Source organism: Vespula pensylvanica, chromosome 3 (genome assembly GCF_014466175.1).
Source record: "Vespula pensylvanica isolate Volc-1 chromosome 3, ASM1446617v1, whole genome shotgun sequence".
Lineage (NCBI taxonomy): Eukaryota > Metazoa > Arthropoda > Insecta > Hymenoptera > Vespidae > Vespula > Vespula pensylvanica.
In genome coordinates, this window is record NC_057687.1 from 11,252,583 (window position 1) to 11,278,600 (window position 26,018).

General features: G+C 30.4%; 2 protein-coding genes across 6 annotated transcripts; one reads left to right on the forward strand and one right to left on the reverse strand.

Moving 5' to 3' along the window:
* The first annotated feature begins 148 nt into the window (after window positions 1–148).
* Window positions 149–4,689, forward strand: LOC122627936 (sodium-coupled monocarboxylate transporter 1-like). The gene is made up of 14 exons (XM_043809606.1): window positions 149–1,127; window positions 1,209–1,423; window positions 1,503–1,554; window positions 1,624–1,691; window positions 1,757–1,911; window positions 2,005–2,145; window positions 2,223–2,331; window positions 2,404–2,513; window positions 2,601–2,787; window positions 2,888–2,974; window positions 3,050–3,138; window positions 3,208–3,327; window positions 3,401–3,587; window positions 3,679–4,689. The coding sequence occupies exons 1-14, from the start codon at window positions 866–868 to the stop codon at window positions 3,754–3,756; spliced, it is 1,860 nt and encodes a 619-aa protein (XP_043665541.1). The 5' UTR covers window positions 149–865; the 3' UTR covers window positions 3,757–4,689.
* Window positions 3,911–25,541, reverse strand: LOC122627935 (period circadian protein). 5 transcript variants are annotated; one of them, XM_043809603.1, is made up of 18 exons: window positions 25,469–25,541; window positions 24,260–25,067; window positions 20,153–20,236; window positions 17,499–17,683; window positions 15,585–15,715; window positions 14,167–14,365; window positions 13,860–14,081; window positions 13,471–13,655; window positions 12,985–13,269; window positions 12,555–12,701; window positions 9,691–9,913; window positions 9,181–9,575; window positions 8,856–9,052; window positions 8,582–8,757; window positions 8,210–8,451; window positions 7,913–8,131; window positions 7,474–7,791; window positions 3,911–6,830 (listed from the first exon to the last, which is right to left on the reverse strand). In XM_043809603.1, exons 2-18 carry the CDS (start codon window positions 24,340–24,342, stop codon window positions 6,741–6,743), a joined length of 3,381 nt encoding a protein of 1,126 aa, XP_043665538.1. In that variant the 5' UTR covers window positions 24,343–25,067; window positions 25,469–25,541; the 3' UTR covers window positions 3,911–6,740. The 5 variants fall into 5 exon arrangements, with proteins under 5 accessions (XP_043665538.1, XP_043665537.1, XP_043665536.1 ...); XM_043809602.1 differs by having other exon boundaries at window positions 8,210–8,439; window positions 9,691–9,937; XM_043809601.1 differs by having other exon boundaries at window positions 9,691–9,937.
* Window positions 25,542–26,018: the final 477 nt, after the last annotated feature.

The following is a 26,018-nucleotide window of genomic DNA, read 5'->3' on the forward strand; positions in this document are numbered from 1 at the left end:
TGTAATTATGTCTGTAAATCGAACGAAGCGAGTAACCTTCGTAATCTATCTGATTAGGTCACGAGGAATTTTAAATACTTTTTGTGAAGTAATCTATTAAAAAAATTCATTAAATACTTTTCAAATAAATTTCTTTCTATGAACGATTACTTTCAATAATTATGTTTTGTTAATCGTCGAATGAACAGTTATATGTATTATGTTAACTAATCTTTGATGTTGGAAACTCGTAACAGGAAGACTAGCTTGAATCGTGGTCCTCAATCTGACCAAATACATATCCTACTGCTACTACTAAATTTAGGTCGTATTATCCACTTGCGATACTCACGAATATATACCCCCTGTCGTTTAAACGTATGTACTTAATTCTCATTGTTCGCTTAACGAGAAAATTGTCGCAATGGCACAATCGTAATGTATATGATAACGGCTATATGTAAAACGCCGATGTATGTAAGTCACACAAGAGCTTTTGGATTATTCCGGGCTCGCGATACATGGTAGTATGTCTTTGCCAAAGGATGGATTAGGTTTCTTCCATGATTTCAAGAGCTTAGTGTTTTGACGATATTAAAAAAATTTATCAGTATTCAAAGATCCAAAGTAACATTTAATCGTTTTTTCAAAAATGTTATCATCCAAAATTTGAGCATCGTTGTTCAATAAGAAATATCTATGGAAAAGGTACTGTTAAAGAAAAAGATTACAGTACAATACGGTCTTGATCAAAGTTAAAGAGATAAGTAACTACGTACTAAAGATCATTTTTCTGTGAAGAAAAAAAAAAAAGAAAAGAAATTTTTTCGAACGTGCAGGAACGCCAAAAAGGCGTCAAATCGTCGAAATACCGTTCTGTAAGAAGATGGCCTCGGAAGACAACGCGGATGACCTCTTGACGAACTGGGCTCCGGAAATGCCGACGGTCCAAGAAATTAACAAGTCCATGCAAAATTTTGCTATCCCGGATTATACTGTTTTCGTCTTGATGCTTTTAGTTTCTGCTTTTGTTGGTATTTATTTTGGTTTTATCAAAAAAATCTCGGGTGAGGATGAATATCTGGTTGGTGGTAGAAACATGAAGACATTTCCAATCAGTTCGAGTTTGATAGCCAGTTTTATATCAGGTAGAATGTTAGCAAGAATCTTTTTATCTTGGTTTTCATCTATCAATGTGTTAATTATTGCATATACATGTTGTTTCTTAGGTATCTCTTTATTGGGTATACCAACTGAGGTTTATGTTTATGGGACTACTTATCTTTTCATCTCATTTGGATTGATTATTACGGGCTTCATCATGTCGAAAATATTTTTACCTGTTTTTCATGATTTGAGGATCACTAGCACATATGAATATCTTGAAAGGCGTTTTGATAAAAAAATTCGATTATTAGGATCCTTCCTTTTTTCCATCAGTATGGTGAGTAATTTGTATATTTTGTAGTAATGTAAATAAATAATTGATAATTATTTAATTTTTGTATATTAAAATTATATAGATAGTTTATCTACCCATTGTTATCTATGTACCAGCATTAGCTTTTAATCAAGGTATGTATAATCATCAATTAAAATATTTGATCGAAATATTTTTTTAATTGATTCATTCATCATTTTTAGTAACTGGAATCAATGTCCATATCATCACACCTTTTGTATGCATTGTTTGCATTTTTTATACTTGTATGGTAAGAATTTGAATTTTTTGTGAATTTTGCTTGTATAAATTATGTTTAAATTATGTTGCTTACAGGGTGGATTGAGAGCAGTGGTCTGGGCCGATTTCATTCAAGCTCTCGTAATGTTCGGATCGATGCTTTTGATCGCGATCAAAGGCACTTTGGATATTGGCGGATTATCGGTTGTATTAAGAAGAAATCGGGATTCCGAAAGACTCGAATTTCCAGCGTTCGTATTTCGAAATTTCAAATTTTATAGAGTTTAATATGTACAAAAATAAATATATTAAAAAATGCGTTTATCTTCTGTCAAATAAAATAGATTCGATTGGAGTCCTATGACAAGACACACAGTTTGGTCACTTGTAATTGGAGGATTTGTTCATTGGTTGCAGTGCTTGGCAATCAGTCAAAACACAATCCAGCTTTATCTCGCGTTACCTACTTTGCATTTGGCTAGAAGGTACATGCAAAATTTTTAACGAAATCATGTTTTTCCACTAATTTCAAATAGAACAAAGAGCTACTTGTTGATTTTAGGGCACTCTGGTATTTCATTATCGGAGTTTCGTTAATCATGGGAACGTGTGGATATGCAGGCATGTTAATATATGCTTGGTATTATAAATGTGATCCATTGACGACGAAGGTAATAAAACTATTTTTATATTCACTGTTCTATTCAATTTCTCACAATAATTCATTGATTGATCAATTATAGCTGGCTGGTACAAAGGATCAGCTTTTACCACTTTTAGTTATGAACGTTTTGGGAGATTATCCTGGATTACCTGGCTTATTTGTTGCTGGAGTATTCAGCGCTGCTCTCAGGTATTACAGACGCAATCATTTAATAAATTAATAATGATATTAATAAATTAAACGTCTCAGCAATGATCATATTTCGATAATTTATAGTTCTTTATCGACTGGTTTGAACTCTATGGCAGCGGTCGTATTAGAAGATTTTATTAAGCCATTTCGTAAAACAGGATTTACTCCTAGAGTTGCTGATATTTTCATGAAACTTACTGTCATCATCGTAGGAGCAATTTGCGTGGCTCTCGCTTTCGTCGTCGAAAAAACTGGATTGCATGTTTTGCAGGTAAAGAATCGGTAAAAACGATACTTGATATATCTTGATAAATATTTCGAGTATTAAATAAATATGTATAATGATGATCTTTTTTTAATTCATGACAAAGCTGTCTGTCAGTCTAAATTCTATAACTAATGGTCCATCCCTTGGTATTTTTACTATGGGGGTTCTATTGCCCTGGGTAAATGCAAAGGTATTTTTGATATTGTTATTACAATATTTCTTGGAAGTATATTTTACTTATTTCATTCATTTATAATAATTTTAGGGTGCTCTTATCGGCGGTTTAGCTGGTTGTGGTTTTATGGGATGGATCAGTCTAACAGCTCAAACAGCTATAGCTAGTGGAAAAATGAAGTGAGTAATTTTTCCTACAAAATATAAATAAAAATAAAGAATTTCTTATATGACGATGATTTGAGATAGATTCGACGAGAAACCTGTTACTACCGAAGGATGTATGTATTCGTTTCCTCAAGTAGAAAATCTCTTATTATTTATACCTTCGGAAACTATCTTGAACGAAGAGGATGGGAATTCATTTCCGTATGTAATTCAATTTATACAAAAATTCCATTATAAGCAAATAATGAATGATTTGTTTTGATGTATGTAACAGCGAACTATGGGCATTATATCGTATCAGTTACTTATGGTACACCGTAATAGGTACTTTGGTCACTCTAAGTATTGGTCTTATAGTGAGTATTATTTCTTCCGAAGATATTGACAAATTAGATCCTATGCTATTAGCTCCATTTATAAGGAAGTTCCTGAGATCTAACAAAAATTTACAACAAATACAGGTGACCAATTACAAAGATTCTTTTAGTTCTGAAGAGCAAAGAAAGATCTTTGTATAATTACGTACGTATTTTTTTTTTTTTTTTTTTACAGATTGCAAGAACTGATCTCAAAGTTGACAAACAAGTGGAAATTGAAGATGATAAAATAGTAGCAATGTCATCAACATGACAATGATTACTTATTTAATTTCTTTTTATACAGAAAAAATTAAAAATCTTAATTTTTATTAATTTTCATCCGAAATCATTCTATATGCACCTATCTCATTGTATGTACGATCTTATTACGAAGTGTCTACTTTAGAAAAAATTTTAACTCTGGATGACGGATTTATATTCGTATATTTGAAAATACATTTAAATTCTGCTTAAAATGTCACATAAACGTAACATGTGATGTCTTCACAATAGAGTTCATTAATTATTCTATATTGTATAATTGTTTTTGTGTATCACACATAGATGTATATTATTTATTAAGGCTTAAAACATATTTGATTCAAGATTTTTTTTTCACTTGTTCCAATATAGCTATAGAATTTTTATGATTGTGATGGATCTTCTTATAAGAATAGAAAAAGATCCATTTATGAATTGCCAAAAAGAAAAAAGAATACACTTGTACATTATTACAATAAGAAGGATTATACAAAGAATGAATAATATTACAAGAAAAAAAAATGTATTCTTCGTTCTTAATGAAAAGTAAAGACACTTTGAAGGCGGACATAATTCTAGATACACTCGTGTATATATATATGTATATATATACATATACATATACATATACATATATATATATAATTTATATATTTACAAAATTATATTTGTACAACAAATACTTCAATACTTATTAATTTACTTCAAAGCTCTGTGTTTTTCGTGCAGATTGTATTTATTAAGGATTGATATATTGAAATGCAAAAGTTTACGTGAAAAATTGTATCTAAATATAAGCTACGATTTTATATCGTATATATATAAGGATAAAAATTGTACAAGAAGAAGATAATCGAATACTGTAATATATTTGTCTGTACTTATAGAAGAAATCAGACTGCACAATTACAGATCTTCTTAATAAAAATCTCTATATCATTTATATTATTATATACACTTACATCTTTCTAAACTTATTTTATTTGACTTTTGAATGAATGAAGTTTTTATAAAAAGCATATAACTTCTTTCCACGCGATGTTTTTCGACATTTTCGTCACATTTATATATTCGAATAATAAATAAATAATTTCTATGAAATCGTTATCTCCCTTAAATTTATATATAATAAATTTACTTGTAATTTAAATATAAAGATGAAATATTGATACAGATCATGGAATTCTTTGTATAGTTTCTTTTCCTAAGCTATAAATAAATCAATTAAATTTATCAAAAATGATATGGATAAAAAATATATCAGTAGTCTGCGCGTTTTCGAAAAGCTAAAAAATTGGTGTATTGAAAAAACACACCACTCTGTTTTGTGCTAACTCTATAACGAACTTTTTTTTTCTTTTTTTTATTATTATTAAAATATGAAAAAAATCATGTCCTGGATTCTACACTTGAAAATCTTATCACATTCGAATATTTTGTATAATGAAAGAGCTGTATATATATATATATATATATATATATATATATATATATATAATATATATATATTCTATAATAAAAATAATCTAGTATACATATAACAATATTCTTATAAAAGCGTATAAAAAGATATATGAAGAATCCAGCGCCATGATTAACTCTCATTTTTTCATTAATAAATAAAGTATACATCCCTAAGATCATCAAATAAATCTTTAAGGATGTTTTATTCCAATTTTAGATTAGATCAAAAAAGTTTGATACTATATATATATACGAAATAATGCATTTGTTGAATTGAATGATTTGAAGAGAAAATTTACATATTGCGAAGAGGAACACTCAAACAGCTGGTAACAAAATATTTTTTGTACTTTTCAAATACACCAAGTTAACAATAAGATGATCATCAGGCTATTGTGCATCTATAACTAAATGGTATATAAAATATTTACTTCTTGATATTATTTTTTTTTGTCATTAAAGAAAAAGAATACCTGTATAATTTACAAATATAATCATATCAGATATATATGCTCGTAACATATATGAAAATAGTATTCTTAATATTTGTTTCTCTCTCTTCTTTTGTTTTTAACGATAAAAATATTACTTATATGTATTTTAATTTTACATTACGTACCTTCAACGTAATTTTATTTATGTAAGCGTTTACGAAACATCATGCATCATATCATGCAAATATTTGCTCGTAGAAAAAAAGCAAAAGTTCTACATATACGATTAAAGTTATAAATAATTTAGAGATTAATTCTCTTTTTTCTCTATTAATATAATAAAAAAAAACATGATAATATTACTCTAAAATATAATAAAATACGATAAAATATAGTATCGCGCAAAATTAAATACAAACGGATTAATTGGAAATAGATTTTGAATACTAAATATTAATAAACAGAAAAAATATCCTTCTTTTTTAATGAAAATATAATATTAAAATTTATATAGATAATAATTTTAACCGTAAGATATACGTTTAAGATACTCAATGTGTTTCAACTAATTGTTAAGCATTTTCTAAGTACATTTAAATATATCATTAACTTATATGACTACTATATCTCATCAACTATTTTTCCTATCTATGATATAATAATTAATTAAATAAAATAATTAAAGTAATTATAACTTTTCTTCTAAAAATATAACATATATATTCGAGGCACTCGGAACGTCAAATGCGTTCGAGGACATATTCCCCTGATATAATTTAAAAAATATCATATATAGCTTTGGAGTCCAATGTTTAAGTAATTATAAAATATGTACATTAAAAGCTAAAAACAGTTTTAAAAAAATAAAAATAAATGTGAATAGTATGAAAATATTTCTATGAAAAGTCTCACCACTTCCATTTCTTTTCGTTTTTTTGTGCTGAAAAATCGTATGGTGCCCGTATAAGAACATTTGTTTTTGAAGGTATCATTGTGATTGAAAAATATTTCAGTGAATTTCATTAAAGAATTAATCTTTTCAGAAATCGAAATGCACAAAAAATTGATATTGCTATGTTTGCTGGCAGGATACTGTCTAAGAAGGTAACGGTGGCGGGAAGGGTGCGTTTTCCTCATGAATCATCATCCGTCTAGCATACTTCACCATTTTTCTTCTTTGTTTATGCTGCAATTATATGTATAACGACTTTGGCTTCTGACCATCGTCATTAAAAAATGTAAATAATTGGAACTGATGATATGCAATACAACTTTATCTCTTTACCATTAAAAGCAAAAATTTCATTCATTCCTTTCATATTCTAGATGCAAAAAAAAATGGATGGGTTAACTTGAAAATTTAGAGTATATCTTATCTCGTAGATAAAGATAAGAAACGAGTATGGGACTATGTATCAAGATTTTACACTCATCATAGGACATTCGTATGTACAATAAAAATTTTCATAAAAAGGGGAAGATTCTTTCTTGATCATGCTGTGTTAAATAAGAGAAGTATCCTCTCTTCGTCAATTTTTTTTTTTACGTACGAATGCCTTATAGTAAGCATATATTAATTGGATCTATGCTATTTGATATTCATATACACACATGAATATATATATATATATATATATATATATATATATATCAACAAAAATAAGTTACGATAAATTCGAATACGAAAATTGAAAAATGCATTTGGATAGTGAATAAAACACAATGCGAATTCATTTACAAAAATAAATAAATAATACGATACCGATAAAAAGTTTTTATATCGATTCCATAGGAAACCTCCTTGGAATAGTAATAAAGTTATTTCTAACCTGAGATGTAAGACCCATCCAACTGCTATTACTGCTTCCACTATCACTTTCGCTAGAAGTTATTCCATCCTCGAGTATTAGTTTTGTTCCAAATCCTTCGAGTTCCAAATCAAAATAAAGTTGGCCTAATTGTTCGTTCACTAAAAGTGGTTGGTTAATTTTCTTCAAAGTATCCATGTCGGCTTTGAGTACTTCATTTAAAGTCTTTGGATGAATTTGATATTCATATATTAATTCTGGTGTTAATTGGACTCCTTCTAACCAAGGTGGATCTTTCCTGTGTATTGCGTGTTTTACTTTTGTTGTTTGTTGTGAATTCTACATATACACATATAAGAAAACAATTTTTATTGTTAATATATTTTTACTCCACGTTTTGCCATTAACATATATATATATATATATATATATATATATATATATATAAATAATCGTATACCTTTGCAACTTCTTCAACTGCCTTTTGATCAGGATTACAACTACTCTCACTACTTTTAGAAAGGAGACTACTATAAAAACTCGAAGAACTAGACTCGTCACCGTTGTAATCAATTTTCCTATGTTGTTTGTTATTTATTGGTGTAGGTAAGTCCACAACACTGGAGCAACCACCGTCGTTACTGATACAAGAAGAAAATAGCTCACCCGGGGATAACATCTACGATACGAAAAATACAAAATAAATTCATTAAACCAATAAATAGAATAAATATACTAGAAGAACAAAGAGGCATACTTTTTTCGATGATTCGGACATAGCCATAATGCTGCCTGGTTCAGCCTTGATGCTTGTTGCTTGACTAGCTGGTCGTTTTCTGTCCATACATTTATTTGTGGATTTATTTTCGTGTGGCATAGGAGCTTGTTCGGGTATTAAAAAAGGTCGATACATCATCGTTCCAGGAGCAGAAGTACCGATCACCGGTGGATACATAACATTAGGTATTGCTGTCGCGACATACGGTACTGGAACAAACACTACATTCCTCTTATAAATTCTTTATGTTCCCGATTTTCCGTAAATAGTCTCAAAAGGTATGTAAACGTATATATATTTCTATGTATCGAAACATAAATTATTAATTAATGATTACATATTGATACATACTATACGGACTTTGTTGCGGCATTGGCAAAGATGACGATGGATGAGCAACGTTTGTTGGTGATTGAGAATATTTTGTTGTTGGTATAGGAGTATCCATCGGTTGTGGTACAGGCATGTAATATACAGGTATCATTTGTGGAATCATTGGAATCCTTGGAATAGCTTGACAATTGACACTATGATGAAAATAAAAAAAGTTGGATATATATATATATATATATATAAAGTGAATCTTATATGAATGTGTTGGGATAGAAATATGTAAGAAAATTACTTTTGAGGCGAAGTACATGATAGAATAGGAGTTGCCGATGGTGCAGTTACAGGTAAGGGCGGCCACAAATTGATATTCCCATTGTTTTGAAACATCGTGGATGTTTGATCAACGCTCGTACTCGCGACAGTAGTAGTAACATTCGTTGGCAATGGACCGGCAGTGCTCGTCCTGGAAACTTCATCGTGTTTCGAAACCTAATATATTTTGAAAAAAAAAAAAAAAAAGTAAATAAAAAAAAAAATAAAAACAAAATTATAAAATACGCGTCGATAGTAATGAACGAACAGAAAAAAAAATGAGATACCATAGAAATGGTTCTGACCTTGAAACTATCACCTTCCCAGCTGTGACTGCCACTTCTTTTGACACCGTGACATTGACCGACGTAATAATTATTCTGATCCACGGACATCTTCTCGATCGACGTTTTTATACGCATATCTTTTAACTTATCGTTGTTCTTTATACTTGATCGTAATTCCCGATGCTTTTGCATCATCATCTTCTCCATATCCGCATTATGACGATTCAACAATGACTCCGTTAGAGTCGGTTGTTTGAAACCCTCCGTCGTAGTAGTGGTATTACTATTTGTGGTATTGGAAGTATTACCCCTGCTAACAGAGTTAAGTAAATTGTTGGAACCGTTGCTAAGATTTTCAGCGCTTCCACTTCCACTAGCGCCGCTTCCATTTATCGGTGACATACATTTTCTCACTGAAAGTAAAAGCAGATTAATCAATTCGTTATCTCCGATGAAGATCGACGATAAATAAAGAAAAAAAAAAAAAAAAAAAAAGTAGTATGAACGAAAGTTGTATGTATGTAGTACCTGTTGAGGTCGGACAAGTTTTATCGCCCTCGTCGTTGCTCAAATTCAATATTTCCTCGTCGCTACCATACGTGATTGCAACCGATGGTTTGCTCTTGAAAAATCTCTCGATGTTTTCATTGTAGTTGAGCTGGTTGTAACTGGGTGGTGTCTCCGTAGACGATTTGCTGTCGTAGTACTCGTGATGAGGCGATATCTCACCAAGCATTACGCTGTCGTGCTCCTGTAACAAGGGATTGCGTGATCCCTTCACAAGTATATTGTAGTGACTTAGAAAGGAGTTGTCATCGTCATTTTTTTGCATTGCGCTTGTACTGCAATATGCTCGATTCAAAAGTAGTCAGTCTTGTTAGAAGTACGCGTGTGATATTGTAATACGCGTTAGAACCTGCTTCTATGCGATCCGTCCGCAAGCCTGTCCCTGTGTTTCGACCATATATATTGTTAGGACTTTTTATTTTCTTGTGAGTCCACCAATATTTACAAACATGCTCTTCATTTAAGAACCAACAGGATATATACACGTACGTATATTTATATATACACTACTTCTAGTATATACTAATTCTTTCATTTTGTTGACTATAACGATGATCAATCGAGATCCAAAAATAGAATACTATTTTACGAGATCCTTTACCATTCTCTTTCTCCTTCTGGATTTCACACTTTCGCTTTTTTCTTTAATCTTTTAAGTAATTCCGTGATAAAAATTACAAACCGCTTTGCGAGAGATAACGAGTATCATGCCTATAGCGTTCTACAATGATGTATCAAAAGTACTAACAAATGATCGAGAATTATTCGTTGGATTTCAATGCGATCTCTTTGTTATTGATTCGTATAATGTTAAAAGGGTTAAAATCTATTCGTCAAACGTCATATCTACTCTCTCCCTCTCTCGTTAGTTTCAAAACCTTGTAAGTGGGCGAATATACCCATAGTCTTTAACGTTAACGTTTAACTATCTCAAGTTATACATACATACAAATGCGTTCTGTTCGTTAAGTCGAAATAAAATGATCAAACGAAGGATCTCAATCGTGTATAGATCGTGAGAAATGAAAAAAAAAAATGATCTATTTACTCGTACGCCGAAAGAAATATTAGCTTTCGTTTCAACGATCGGAAACGTCTGTTAAAATTGTTTAAAAAAAAAATTAGAGGATCAGTTGCATCGAATCGAAATATTTACGATTCACTGAGACGAATACACAATTATCGAAGTGATTGTTCCATGCTCTAATACGATTGAAAATTATCGATCTTAAAAATAGTTCAAGCATGGATCTCGTTATATCTCTAAATTCAGGATATAGGTGCGGAGTTGGATGACGTGAGAAGAAGTAGTTTTGGAGCTACGAGGATCTTCGATTACGTGTAAATTTAAAAAATGGCATATTTCGTCTATAGTGTCTAAATTAGAGACACAAATTCTATGGGTTACTACGGAACAATAAGATTTACGTTTGTTTTCTTCGATGATTATCGGTCACTTGTTTCTAATAAATCACATCGCTCTATGACGCCAATGGTCTCGATCGAGCTCGGTCTATAAAGGCTTTGTATGTGTTATAAATTGTTATATTATATAATATATTGAATGTGAAAAAAAAGATGAAGACTTACCAACAACGTGCCTACAAGGTTTTGAAATTGACGCTATCCTTCACCGGCCCTACACAATTTTCTTTGCCCACCTTGTCTGTGTCTATGTACAAAATAACTTTGTAGGTTTTTATTAAGATTTTGTGTTTTTTTTTTTTTCTTGCTTACCACTACACCACATTATACGTTACTATAGCAAATATTCTCGTGCAAAAACACCCTATCACTAATTGAGAAATAGCTTGTAAGAAGCACCTGTTCTTGTTTGAGTGCTTTTTTTTTTTTATAACCATCCATTAAATATAGAAAAAATACACCAACTGCAACCGTTTCATTTGTTTTGCTGCTTCCTTACTCACCTTACACCATTTTCTTTAGTTCATCAATCTCTTTAAGAAAATTCTACGATACATCGTATTCAGAAGCAGAAAGAATCTTTCGATCGAGACCGATAAATTTCGATTATATATCGTATCGTCGTGATGAATGAACGAACAATTAATCCAATTTAAAAATTACTTCGATGAATAGATAGAGATATATGTGTGCGTTGTACAAACGGTGATAATATTGCGATCGAAAAGTATCTAATTGCTTACTGAAGAGATACATCGATATAAATTCTTTGCTACGTTTCGCTTTCGTTACATTTAATATCATGCGAATAACGTAAGATCAGCGTAGAGAAAAAAAAGAAATTTTTTCTTATAAGTATCTAGTTTGATTCATAAGCGAACGTCATTCATTAATCCGGATGCTTGTTAAAGAATTTCTTTCTTCTTTTTCTCCATTGATTTTAATTATATCTTCGACATATTTACGGTACATTATTACTTTTATACAATTATTATCAAATGACGTTTAGTACGAGTTTCGAATTTTTATGCTTTTTTTTCACGTATTATACGTTGATAAATAACTGGTGATTGAGAAATCTTTTTGTTATCTTCTATTTATGTAACTCCAAAGTGTATACATTATATATATATATATATCTCTGATGTACATAATGTACATATATATATATGTATGTACCGGAAATATATCGTTTCAATTGTGCTTTACTTTTGTGTGATACTAATGTAAAGGTGCGAAACTTAAAATTACTTGACCACGTGAATTTGTTATAGAAAAATCCGTGGTTCTATATAGTAGTAAATATGTCTAACATCATACCACCAGAGCACAGCTTAGCGTACTACTAGCAAAATTGGGTAAGAGTGTCGGCGATACTAAAACGTAGGCTTAATAGTCACCGAAAAACTTCTGTCGTCCGCAGCTAGAGTATCCTTGCCAAGAGCCGGTGTCTTCATTTCTTGTAGTAAATTTTCCATGAAGGACGCGAGGTCTTTACACCTTCTCGAGACATCGTGTTCGGTAATATCTGATGTCCTTTGGATGCTCTGTATTACGTTCGTACGGATGAAAGATAAACAGAGAAAAGATTTGAACATGAGATATACTTATTTTTAAAAAATGTCATCTTACTCGAAATACCACTGTCTTGCGTGACCTTTCCTTTACTAATTATTATAAGTGTTTCGTTATATGTACTTTATTAAGAATATTCCGTGACGTAAATGAAACAAGTTTTTCAATTTATATGTATTAAATTTTTCATTTCCTTCTTATAATAAGACGAGGAGGAAGATCTTGATTGACGTCGGTATGAATAGAGAGACCTACCTCATCAAGAAGAGTACGTATCTCGTTCTGTATGATCTTGGATTCTTTCAGTACCTCTTCGCTGATATTAGCCAGAGAAGCGAATTCGTTCTTAGGTGGTACTCGAAAAATATCAGGATCCATAGGTCCCTTCAATACTCTATGCTGACCTACGACAAATTCTAATTTTTTCGTCCAAGGATTGATAAACGACGACCATTCGGTTTCAAGGACGACGTAGCTTTTATTTTGGGCAGCGAACCTGTAGGGCTTCGATCGAAAGGAAGATCCTTCTAACTTGATCACCTGTTCAACGACAATTTTTCAAAATATAAATAATCTTGCTTGTTTGTTCGCAATTGTCTGTTCCTTTAATTTCTTTCTTTTCTGTTTTTTTTTTTTTTTTTCTTTTCTTTTTTAATTCATGAACGATGTAGCGAATATAACGAAACAATATAACGAAACGAAGCTTAAGTTTTCATTTGTGTATTGAATGTTCATGCTCACAGTTTCATAGATGTCTTTGATGAAGGGCAGGTCCTCGGGATGATAAAAATCAAACAGTGAACGTTCGATCATATCCTGAGGCAAATAGCCCAAGTATTGGACAACGTCAGGATCGACATGGGATAAGTGGCAGGTTGCAGTATGCCGGGTTGTAAATATCGAAGATATTATAGTTTCTTCTGGTGCTGTGGAGAATGATAAAATGACAAAAGTCGAGGTCATTATCTTTCATCTCTAGGTCAATCCTTCGAAGACAAGGCTTTCTTTTGATAAATCGTTTAATACGGCAAATATTAACTTTGCTTTGAACGAAGTTCTTACTTTTACCCTATTCTTCCTTTTCCCTATAGTCTCGAAAGAAATCTTCGTAATCTACAAAATTACGGTACCTTTGTATGCTGAGTGCACAGGTTGAGCAGTAACGACTAGAAACATTGCTCTTGGTTGTTGCTCGACAGCTCGATCACGAAAATCTCGAAAGGTCAGTGTCAAATGAAATGGAAGGTAAAGATTGGATCTTGCGTTTTCTTGATCTTTGTTTGAGGTATTGTTGTCAATCTTGACGTTCTTCCGTAATCCGCAAAACAAACTTGCTCTTCTTCCATTAATTCCTAAATAAAAGTTTGACATCTAATTGACCTTCTCAGTATTTATAATCATATGTCTAGACTACTGAATCAAAAAAGTAAATCATACCTTTTGGACGATCCTCTTGAGGCGAGGCTATACCACTAGTTATTTGATCAGCTAATGTAGTCTTATCTTTAGAATGTACGTAATCGATGAAAGAACGACCAATCCACGTGTCCTTGGGGTACCCTAAAGCTGTGCATATCGAGGGTGTTGTGTACAGCACGAGGCCGTCATGCATTGATATCACCGCGCAAAATCCATCCTATGAGAGTACGAGAACATTTGTTAGAAACGATTCACGATATATATACATTTATATACGTATATTTATATATAAATCTTTTTTCGAATATCGTCGGTAAAATCGATTCTACAAGACAATTGATTTCACCTCACGAGATTATTTTATAATTTACGGTTACTCTTCTGTTTGTTAAGTGTTATTAAGATTTATCGGAGGACTCTACTAACAACAGAAAGAGATAGACACATGCAACATTTTTTTGAGGTGGCATTTTTGATAGATACAGGCTTTAATAATTTTTGTTAATACGCATTTACGTTTAGAGTAATTATAGTAGTATAATATAACATTGACTATGATAATAAGCCGTGTACAGAGAAAAAGGCTTATCATTTGTAACTATTGTCGAAGAGATAGATAAAAGAAAAAAAAAAAAAAAAAAGAAAGGAAAAATTTTTAAACGAAGAAATACATCATCCCCTGAGTAGTTAACGCTCGTAGAATTACATTTCGTGATAGAACACGGTCCAAGGTTCGTGTATGGTAGATATCTGAAATTAATTTGTATGCCTTACGCTAAGTTCGTAATATCGGTATATTTTTGTATGGAATCGATGTAGATACGATTGTATGTAATTACATATTTCAATACACACGAGAGAAGCTCTATTTTCTTCAATTTCCACATTTGCAAATATGAAAGATTAGATTGATTCGAAAACACTGTATTATTGTAACCCGACATAAAATTAAAGAATAAAACGTCATATACGTGTCATTTGAACGAATTACTTTTTCGAAGAAATTTATAGTAAGATAAAGAAATACGTTACCCATCGAAAAATGTTTTGTTATGTTAAATATACTATGTACGTTACATTTGAAAGACATTTTGTGGCATTCCATAGCACAAAGCCACTTTTCTCCGTACTTTAAAACGGAGCACTACCACCCTATGTCCATATATATCGAAATAAAGCCACCGCAAAAGAAGAAGGCACCGATAAACCATCAACGTGATAAAAGCATACATCCGTGTTAAATATATAGGTATGTATATAAATATAATATGTACAGAGAAAGTTATATGTTCCTCGATCATGCTTGGGGACCCTAAAACCTGTCTAATATCGTAAAAATTATTCTTAACAAAAAAATTCCCATCGTCTATACTTTTTCCCCTTTTACCAAAGTGTTACTAATAGAGTCTTCCTGCTAACTTGCGATGAATACTAACATTTGCTTGTGAACTTGAATCATCCAGAAGATTCGTCCGAGAAGCAAGTCCTGCTTCCGGACTGTCTGTCAGAGTATCGCCGTTGTGTTCGCCTGGATCCGTTGCATCCACCAATTCTACAGTTGCTATTTCTTCTCGTATACGTTAACAAAAGCTATTGTTATATACTTTGTGTATAGACCTTTATCCTGAATGATTTATATAATATATGGATGTATGTATGTAGGTATATATTGTGGGACACATTATTCATTCTCCCCCTTCCTCAAGTAGCATACTATTTATTTTATATATTTTATAATTTCGTAAAAATGTTTAGCATTGATTTTTGAGAATTTTTAAAAACTCAAATTTAGATATCCACGTATAGTATGCAACAAGAGTTAGAGTGATTCATCGATATAGGATAGATTAATCACATTTTAGGTCCCTTAGTCCGATATAATTATTCGTAAATATATATAAAATATTTCTACCAGGCGTCTTGATAAACGGAGAAATAAACCGAATCAGGGTGATCAAACTCATTTAAGCTCATCCTCAAGGGTCTTTATATCAATTTGATTTTTATGGTATAATACTGTTTCCTCGAACGTTGACCAATATCACTTAATACTATATGTAATTCAATGTGAAGTATAAATAATCTGAAATATTATATATATTCGTTGTCATATGTGGATAATATTGTGTTAAATAATGAATCTGGGTCTCTCTCTCTCTCTCTCTTTTTTCCTAAGGATAATAATGAAAACATGAAATAGAACAAGATTGTGCAACGAATCTATTTTGATATCGATTTTTCGAGAAAGAGAGAGAGAGAATTAGGCCTCATAACAAATAAATGTGGTCCGAATCGTTGATCATTGAAGATAACTGTCCATCGGGCTATCATTTGTGTAAAACGCTTTATTATTAAAACTTATGTAAATAATTACGTAAATGTTGGCCGCGTGATTGAGTTATGTAAAAGGAACATTCGTGAGGGAGAGATCCCGCTCCATCTGCAAGTATATAACGGTACTTGACCAAACGGATATAAATTGTTTTCCAAGAAATAGGATGATGGTGATAATGATGATAATGGCAATCATGCACAATGATATTTTTGGATTTAACGTTATCTTCCACTTGGTATAAATCATTTTCTTTGTATCTTTCTTTTCTTCTCAATATAGTTTTCATTGAAAATATAATTTATATTTAAAACGATTTAATTTCGAAATAAATAAATTTATTAATTTAAACCAAAAATAATAGTTTAATATTTGATCAAAACGACACCTCGAGGAATCATATATTCAAGACGGACTAAGGGTAACCCTATAGGGAAATCGTACGAAGACTTATGGTTGGAATGTAATTGTAAGACTTGTCTGATCAACTGGTGAAGTGTGCACGTAACCAGATAAAATTTCTTGGGCTCAGATAAATTACAAGCAAACAAAAAGAAAGAAAGAAAAAAAAGAAGCAGAAAATAAAAATATTTAAAACGAATTGTATCGAGTTCTAAAGAGACAACATACGTTTTATTAATTTCATTAAATTCACTTTATCTGTGTGGACCTGTGTGTGTGTGTACATTTTCACGATATTGTAAAAAAAAAAAAAAAATTAGAAAAATATTCATCAAATTAATAATAAACAGTACGAAGCGTGAGAAATGAAAAAATAAAGTATCACGACGATGAAAACTAAGTGAAAGAAGTGTGTATATGATCGAACGAAGTAGTCACACTTTTTCTTTCTATATAATTTCCCGGCAAAAAGAAAGATAATGAAAAATTGCGAGTTAAACTTATTAATAATTATTTATTTTTATCCGTAAATATATCTCCCGATGATAAAAATAATTTTTAAAATGAAAATTGTGGTAACGTGCACTCTTCCCAGTATAATTCGATCGTAACCAACCTGTTTGTTTCTCAAGTATTGGTTTCGTTGAAGTGACGAGATTATAGGATGTATTATCCGGCGGTGTGCCAGTACTTCTTAGAGTAATCTCTGCCTCAGAATTAACAGCCAAAAACGTTTTTGACTTCTTCTTCTTGTATTCTTTATCCTTCCTTTTACTGATCGGTTGTGGGAGTGCCTCGTTACTAAGATTCATATAGATAATAAACACATGTATTTAGATATAATATTAAAATAAATTTTATCTATACACAAAACATAAGAATAAATAAATGTGTGTGCGTGTATAGATGTAATTAATTTATTCATATTATTTCTATTAATTAATCACGTGATGGTTATCGTCATATAATAAATTTGTTCAAATTTGCGATAGAAATGCGTGAAAAAGAAAAAAAAAAAATCCAAAAGAAATTTATCACGTTGCAAATATATTTCGATACATATTTCATGGTTTCTTTTCATCTTTCTTTTTTTTTTTTTTTTTTTTTTAACGATAATTATTGGTTATTCTTGTGTCTTTTTTGTAATTTTAACAAAAAGAAAAGAAAAAGGAGGAAATAACGTTATCACATACCGATAAGTCACGTTATAAATATAAAAGTACATATACATGCACACGCACTGGCTGTTCTGAGAAAATGTATAAAATGTATCGAACGCGTGCGAGCAAACGTGATGTCTGCTAAAAAAGAAAAAAAAAGAAGAAAAAAAATATTAATAGCTTTTAATCTTCCTCCTCTTTCTCTCCTTCTCTGTATATATATTTCCATGATATATCTTTTTTGTCGTTCTTATGAAAATCATGATAACGTTTAGATCGAAAAGCGTTTAGAGATAGAAATAAATCTATTAGAGTCTATCAGAATGATCTTCTAAACGGCATTTGTCTACCTACGGATGAGAATTCTTATAACCAAGTCTACTTATTCGTAATAGTTCGATAGCTTTCTCCCGGAAAGGATGGTTAGAAAAAAAAATCGTGATATAAAGGCTCGACATAACAGTAATAGCTAAGCACGAATAGTATATTATGCAATACTGGAGAAAGTGTTCCTTTCTTACATGGACCTTTCTTCAGACTCTGCCCAATGCGGAATACACATTGTGTAACGTGCTTCCCTTAACGTGCTTACACACTATTAGAACGTCAAACAAGATATTTCTTTTTTCTTTTTTCCCCTTTTTTCTTTCTTTCTCTTTCACAGGACTTTTACTTATTTAGTATTATTCCTTAATGATTTGAGGATTAAAAATTCAAGGATTCAAGTATTTTATTATATAATCTTTTAAAACGGATGATCTTTATGGATCATAAAGTTATATTTGATTCTAAAACGAAAAAAAAAAAAACATATGGTATTAAATTATCGTTTAATGATAAGTCGAAAAGTCTCTTAGATGCGATTAGAATGTAGATTTTTTTTTTAATAGGATAAATATATGAAACACGTTGATTGTTCAAGATTATTTCTTAACGAGTTTTAAATCATCACACGTGTGCATGAACGTCATCGTGTTTAAATTTAGATTAAAGAAAAAAATTAAAGATTAAAGTACTTTATCACGTAGACGATAAAATGGATGATTTTTATAGATCATAAAATTACGTTTGATTCTAAAGAAGAAAAGAAAGAAAAAAGATGGTATCAAATTATCGTTTAAGGAAAAGTCGACATTTGTAATGAAATATATAATAATAAAAGTCGACAATTATATATATTATTATAATTATACACACGCACACGATCATTGAAAACCCAAACGATTCATTTCTTATTATAGTTTCTCGTTTATCTCTATTATGCAACAATGAGTATATCTCTGGACGAGTATATCTCTGGACTGCGTTGGCGACTACACGAAAGGCACGTGGCACGACACGTGTGAGTTAATGTTTACGACGCTGTAGCTTCTTCCTAGCTAAAGCAAATAAGATATTCTTTCTTGGTATGCGAACACATCATTGCAATGATTTTTCTTATCATTTTGTATGCACATATGTACATCATATGTCAAAGTCGAGTCATTTTCATCGAATGAAATTAACTTACAATGGATTATTTTTTCGTCGATCCATATACGTGTATTTCATTTCAACTAATTATTTTGTAAGTCTCTATATAACGCGACACGTATCATTTTCATGTTATATATACTCGTATGTCTTTTTTTAGATTTTTCTTTCTGTCATAAAATTAATTGTTAGTTTATATTCAAAGATTAATGTTCACCGAGTATAAGAATTTCGTATTTTATGTACATATAATTTTGTTTTAAATACGAAAGATAAAATTACGTCATAAAAGGTACAATTTCGAATTCACGTATATTTCTGTAAACACGTATGTATCTGTGTATGTATTAAAAAAAAAAAAAATTACAGGCAACTATCTATTAATTTAGAAAGAATTAATCGTAGTTATTATTAAATTAAAGAGTTATGCATAAACTATCGTTTGAATTTTCTCTTCTTATATATATATGTAAAAACGACTTAAAAGAACGTTCGTCGATCTTGAATGTCCTCTTCCATTGTAAGAAGACGATGTTACAAGGTTTCTTCGTATTTATAGAAGTCTTTGAGCGACACATTTGAATGCTCGAATACACGGTCGACGAATGTATAAAATCGATTTCAAAAGAATAGATACCTCGAGCCAAAGGTCGAAGGATGTCTACCGCAATAGCCACTGCTTTCCGAACGATTGCTGTTCCTGGATATCGAACTGCCGCTACTAAAAAGAAAAAGAAATAAAATAACATTATTATTTTTTATCATTTGTTACATCAACAAAATATTTATAAATATTAACGATAAAATGTTAGCTCCAAATAAAAATTAATAATTACTTTAGTAAAATAGTTTGAATTTTGTTAAAACAATTGAATAGTAACTACGAGGACAATTTGAAAAATTCGCGACTTTTTTTGTTCGTCTTAAGATATATTTTATCTTATATTTAACAAAAAAATAAGATTTATTTGAAACTACTAATATTGATATAGGTTAAATTTAATATATTTTTGTTATACAAAAGATTCCAAGAGATATTCTTGTCCATTCTAATATAGAATGTGACAATCTATATTTAACATATCTTTGCATATAAAAATAAGAAATATATATATGTATAATTTCAAATTTATGTATATATATATATATATATATAACAATTTGAAATTATTTTTATATTAAGACCATTGGAAAAAGTTCGCGGCTTTTCTTAATTTTACTTTTCAATTTGAGAATAAAATATACATTTAAAGAAAGAAAAAAAAAAAAAAAAAAGAAAGAAAAACCGTGAACTTTTCAAATGTCTGTCGTATACAAATGTGAAATGAAACAATATATACGAGACATGATCACCTCATGCAATTATGAAATAGATAAATTATGCCACGACTCTACATAAAAAAAGTTACAAAATAATAAAATAAATTCTTTAAACTCATTCGAAGGATTAAGAAATATTCGATAATCACTTCCTCGTCCTAGATCAACTTCGTGCGAATACTAAGTGCTAAGATGGGGAAAGGAAATATTCTAAAGCTGTGGTGAAACGGCCTCGTCCTATTGGCCGATTGAACCAGGTTCGAAAAAATCATGTTACTTGCTGACACAAAATCTCTGTAAACCAGTTTGATATTTAGAAAAATGTCTTCGATCACATGTTTGGCAAACGTGATCGTGGTCCAGCCCTTACGACGAGTTCTTTCTAGCCTTTCACTGTCCTCATTTTCTCTATCAATAAGCTCCGACACGGGTCTCCTGCATTTGTTGCACCTCACGGAGCCAGAAAAATTATTGCATAAGGACGGTTTCACGTTCGTAGCCCCGTGACTCCTACGCCGTTAGATAAAAGGAGGGCCGATAATTCGTCGATCGATTTGATGCTTTCAATTTATTATGTCGAAGGTTTGAACGATCAAGGACATTTGAAAAAAAAATAAATAAAAGTTGAAGAAATTAACGAAGTAAAATTTTATAAACACTTTGTTGGGAATACTCTATGGATGTCTTCGAAGAACAACGTTACCGTGAAAAATGTTTCGATCAAAAATATTCAAACAATGAATGCATTTTATCAGCACAGAATAAACGTTCCCACGCGTTAAATATCAAAATATGAAAATAAATAATTTACGTTTATCAATAAAAATAAAAAATAAGTCTGTTTTCTTCCCATACGACTCATTATGTGTATCTGATGTAAATACATTTACATCTTAATTAAATGTATTTTCAATCAAGAAGAAATTTAAAAGAGTAATTAAACGATATTTTTTATTCAACCTAACCCTCCTTCTTTTTAAAATATGCATTACAAGCGAGGAGTCTCGGTCCATGAAAATTGGGAATCGTATATTTGTGAGAGAGAAAAAAATAAAGCTATAATAATTTTATAATTCTATAAAAATTTTCTTGCGAAAAATTTTAATCATGAAGTCGATTAAGGAACGAAAATTTTTGCTGTGAAAAATTGTTTTGCTGGCTATTTACAAAAAATAATTATAAATATACATTTATTATCATCAATAGACAGTTAAAAATAACTTCATAATCCTTTTATCTATTTTAATCTGCAATGGTTTGAGCTTTATACGTAATGTCAACCAAATATATCGCGTGCACATAAAGCAATTGTTTCCTTTGAATTATCTCGGATTCTATTCGTGACTATAATTGAGTGTTTAAAATAAACTCATCGCTATAATAGATTCTATACAATAATATACATATATATATACATATATATATATATATATATATATATATATATATAAAGGAAACAATTCAACTAGTTTGAAAAATACTTATTATTAGATGGTTATTACTATGATACTATGTTATATATTTAGGACTGAACCTGAGTTTCATTCATAATCAGTTCTATAGACATATACCAAGTAGAATTGAGATCTATATTATGTAAATGGGTCAAGAAACCTCCTCACAAAGTTATGCATTTATAGTATAACTATTTTTGTGTTTCAATGTGTATAAATTAGTTGTTATTATTATTATTATTATTATTATTATTATTATTATTATTATTATTATTATTATTATTATTATTATTATTATGGATATGTTATATCCAAAGACGCCAAAGTATACAGTCTTTCAAGACATTTCCGAGAATAAATCCAATACAAAGGAGGCCTTGTGAAACATTATAAAAAAAAATTGTGCAATGGGAAGTTATTATTCTTATTATTATTATCGTTATTAAACAAAAATCTTTGGTCGGTTTTTTTTTTGTGCATATTATACTAAAAACATTTTCCTAAATCAACTTTCCAAACCTACTTTCGATAACATCAATTACGTCCTTACACGTGGATCACGTTTAGATTGACCCGTTTTCACTGCATTTTGCAATATCTGCATAGGTGAGCTAAATGCAACGTGGAAATTCAATCGAAGTGTTACGTCGAGGAATAGTTAGAGATAGAGAAAGATAGATATATATATATAGATAGATAGAGAGAGAGAGAGAGAGAGACTGGTTAGCCTTAACCGTAGTGTACGAGTTTCTATCCCTCTCTATCATTACATTCTCTGTCTACCTCTCACCTATAGTACGAAGGATTCGTGTCAATGCCAAGTATCCTTTACCATACATAACGGAGACTAGTTACAGAGTTTACAGAGTCCTGATTATTTATTTATCTGTACTAATTGTTTACATGTAAACTATCAACTCTATATCATAGGTATATATGAAAACAAAGTTAGTTAATTTTGTATTTTATATATATATATATATATACACATATATATATATATATAAAAATAACTATATAATTATATCATATAAAAATTATAAAAAAATATATATATACTTAGAAAAAAAATAATATATATTTAAATAATAAAAAATTGTCAAAATTCTTACAACACAATTGATTTGTAATTATTACATCATTTTCTCGACTAACGATTTGTAACAAATATTTTCCAACGTGACTCCTCGAATGCGGAAGTCACGTTGATTTACAATCTAACTAATCATCTAATACAATTAAACATGTCAATGCAACAATTAGAAAATTTGTTTAAGTGATACATAAATCTATGTCTAATTTGTTACATCTACGAAAATAAAATATAATTTGAGAATATAAGTGAAAAATACGAGTTTTTTTTTCTTTCTCTCTTTTTTTCTTTTTTTTTTTTTTCGTAATAAAAACGTAAACATAAATTTTGTATTGCTATAATGATATCTCATTTGAATATGGATATAATGATTTATTGAAAGAAAGAAAGAAAGATCGATTGGATCGATCGATCGATCGATCATTAATTAAGTAATGATTTTGTAAAGTGTACGATAAAATAAATTATAAATATGATAGCACATTAATAAATATGAAGAACTTGAAAGCAACTATTCATCATCATCATCAACTACGTCATATTGAGGGGTTCAAATATCGGCTCGTCATTTTTCACGATATACGATACTTTATCTCTTTACAACTTTTTCTTAGAAAGAAAAAAAAAAAAGAAAGAAAGAAAAGAAAGAAAAACAAAATATTCAATTACAATAATCGATACATAAAAGTCCTTAATTCGTACGAACATTAATCATAATAATAATAAGTGTATTTGTCATATCATGTTACATACATTCTTGGCAACCATATTGAAAAAGAAAAACAGAAAAATAAAAAGAAAAAAAAAAAAAAACGAATTTGTACGAATAGATCAAATAACAAAAATAGACACAGATATAAAAAATTAATTGATATACCTTCGTTGCGACTGGCTGTTGCTGCACGTGTTTGAATAACCAGAGTCCGAAACTTTCGCATTTTCGGTAGATGTTTCTTCCATTTCGTCTTCTTTATATCGTAAAATTCTTATTAAGAAAGGTCTGTCTCTCTCTCTCTCTCTCTTTCTCTCGATCTTTGTACGCGTCGAATCACACCACTAATGTGGTAAGAATGCTCGTTTGTTTCATATTTCGCACTTCGAACGATAGAAATAAAAGAAATACGAAAGAAACGAAAATGGAAAGGAAACTAAAAGAAAATGATATGATTGCCCTATACGTAAGGGCGGCAAAAACAAAATGTACTCGAACTGTAAAAAATTACAGCTCACGCGAACAAGTTCGATTCTTTTTTATCCAAAGATTAATGCACTTTGTAATATTTTTATTAAACGAATAAAAAAATGAGAAATGATTATTCGATCAACTTGAAAACTTTTCATGTAGGTTCGTCGATCTATAATACGAATTTGATATAAAACACTCGCGAGACGAGACTCCGCGATGGTTACGCTAGTAGAGACCGAAATCGTGTCGCTCACAATCCTCGCAAATACGAACTGGACCTCATCTCGCAGCACGTTTGAAAACACGTGAGCCAGCAACCCCCACTCTTCGAAAAGTCAGCTAATCGTTCTAGGTAGGAGACTATCCCCTCCAAGCGACCATTTCACTGTCACGTAACGATATAGGCGATTAAAATAAACGCTCTTCCCCCACTCACTCTACGAGTCACGCTCCATCATTCTGCGTATCGCGGGAATTTCATCCTCTGTGGTAACGACCCCTACGGCAAAATTGTTAACTATCAGTCGCATCCGCGCCAATTTCAAACTTTGTTGATTCTTTTTAAAATACGATTATGTATGTATTTATATTGTAAATGAATGCATTTAACATTGTTATCTTATATAAAAAATATAATTGTAGACTTTTGAAATATATTAATGAGAAGTATTGTAAAGAAATTCCTTATGAATTAACATGCTATATAAATTGTAAATTAAGAGTAACAAAACAATCTAAATAAAAACATAATTTATTGCTTACTATAAATATATATGTGTGTTTGTGTATGTGTGTGTGTGTGTACACATATAATTATTATACACATATATACAGATATGCGCACACACACATATATATATATATATATACATATGTGTGTACACTAACAAAAATATTTACCTTACTTAACTATAGATATATCACAGTTTTCAGGTACACAATACACCAAACCGAGCTTTCTTGTATCCTGAAATCAAGAAGAAAAAATGTGAGATGTTTGTATCATTGATATATATGTAGTATTATATATTCAGTCCAGTATATAAAAAGAGTAAAAGTCTGTAATTTTTGCATATTGAATATGTATTTTATAATTTTAAAATAAGTCACAGTTACAGTCCGCCGAATTTCTATTGCGTATAGTCGTAAAGTAAAGTAAAAGTCTAACACATGTGGTGCAATGTGAACCATGACAAAACATACTTGTGCGTTGATTACTAGTATTTGACAAATATGTCCCATGATGTCAAATGATGTATTTATTTTAGCTTTGAAAGTATATGATGTTATATCCTCTTAAAATTTCACTGCAGTAAGCTCATCAAATACAACAGTGATATTTTTGTTAATTTTCTTATATATCTATAATGAATATTACTAAAAATGTTATTATTAATTAATTTTTCTATGGACACCTTGGGCGACCATGAATTCGAAACATTTATAACGT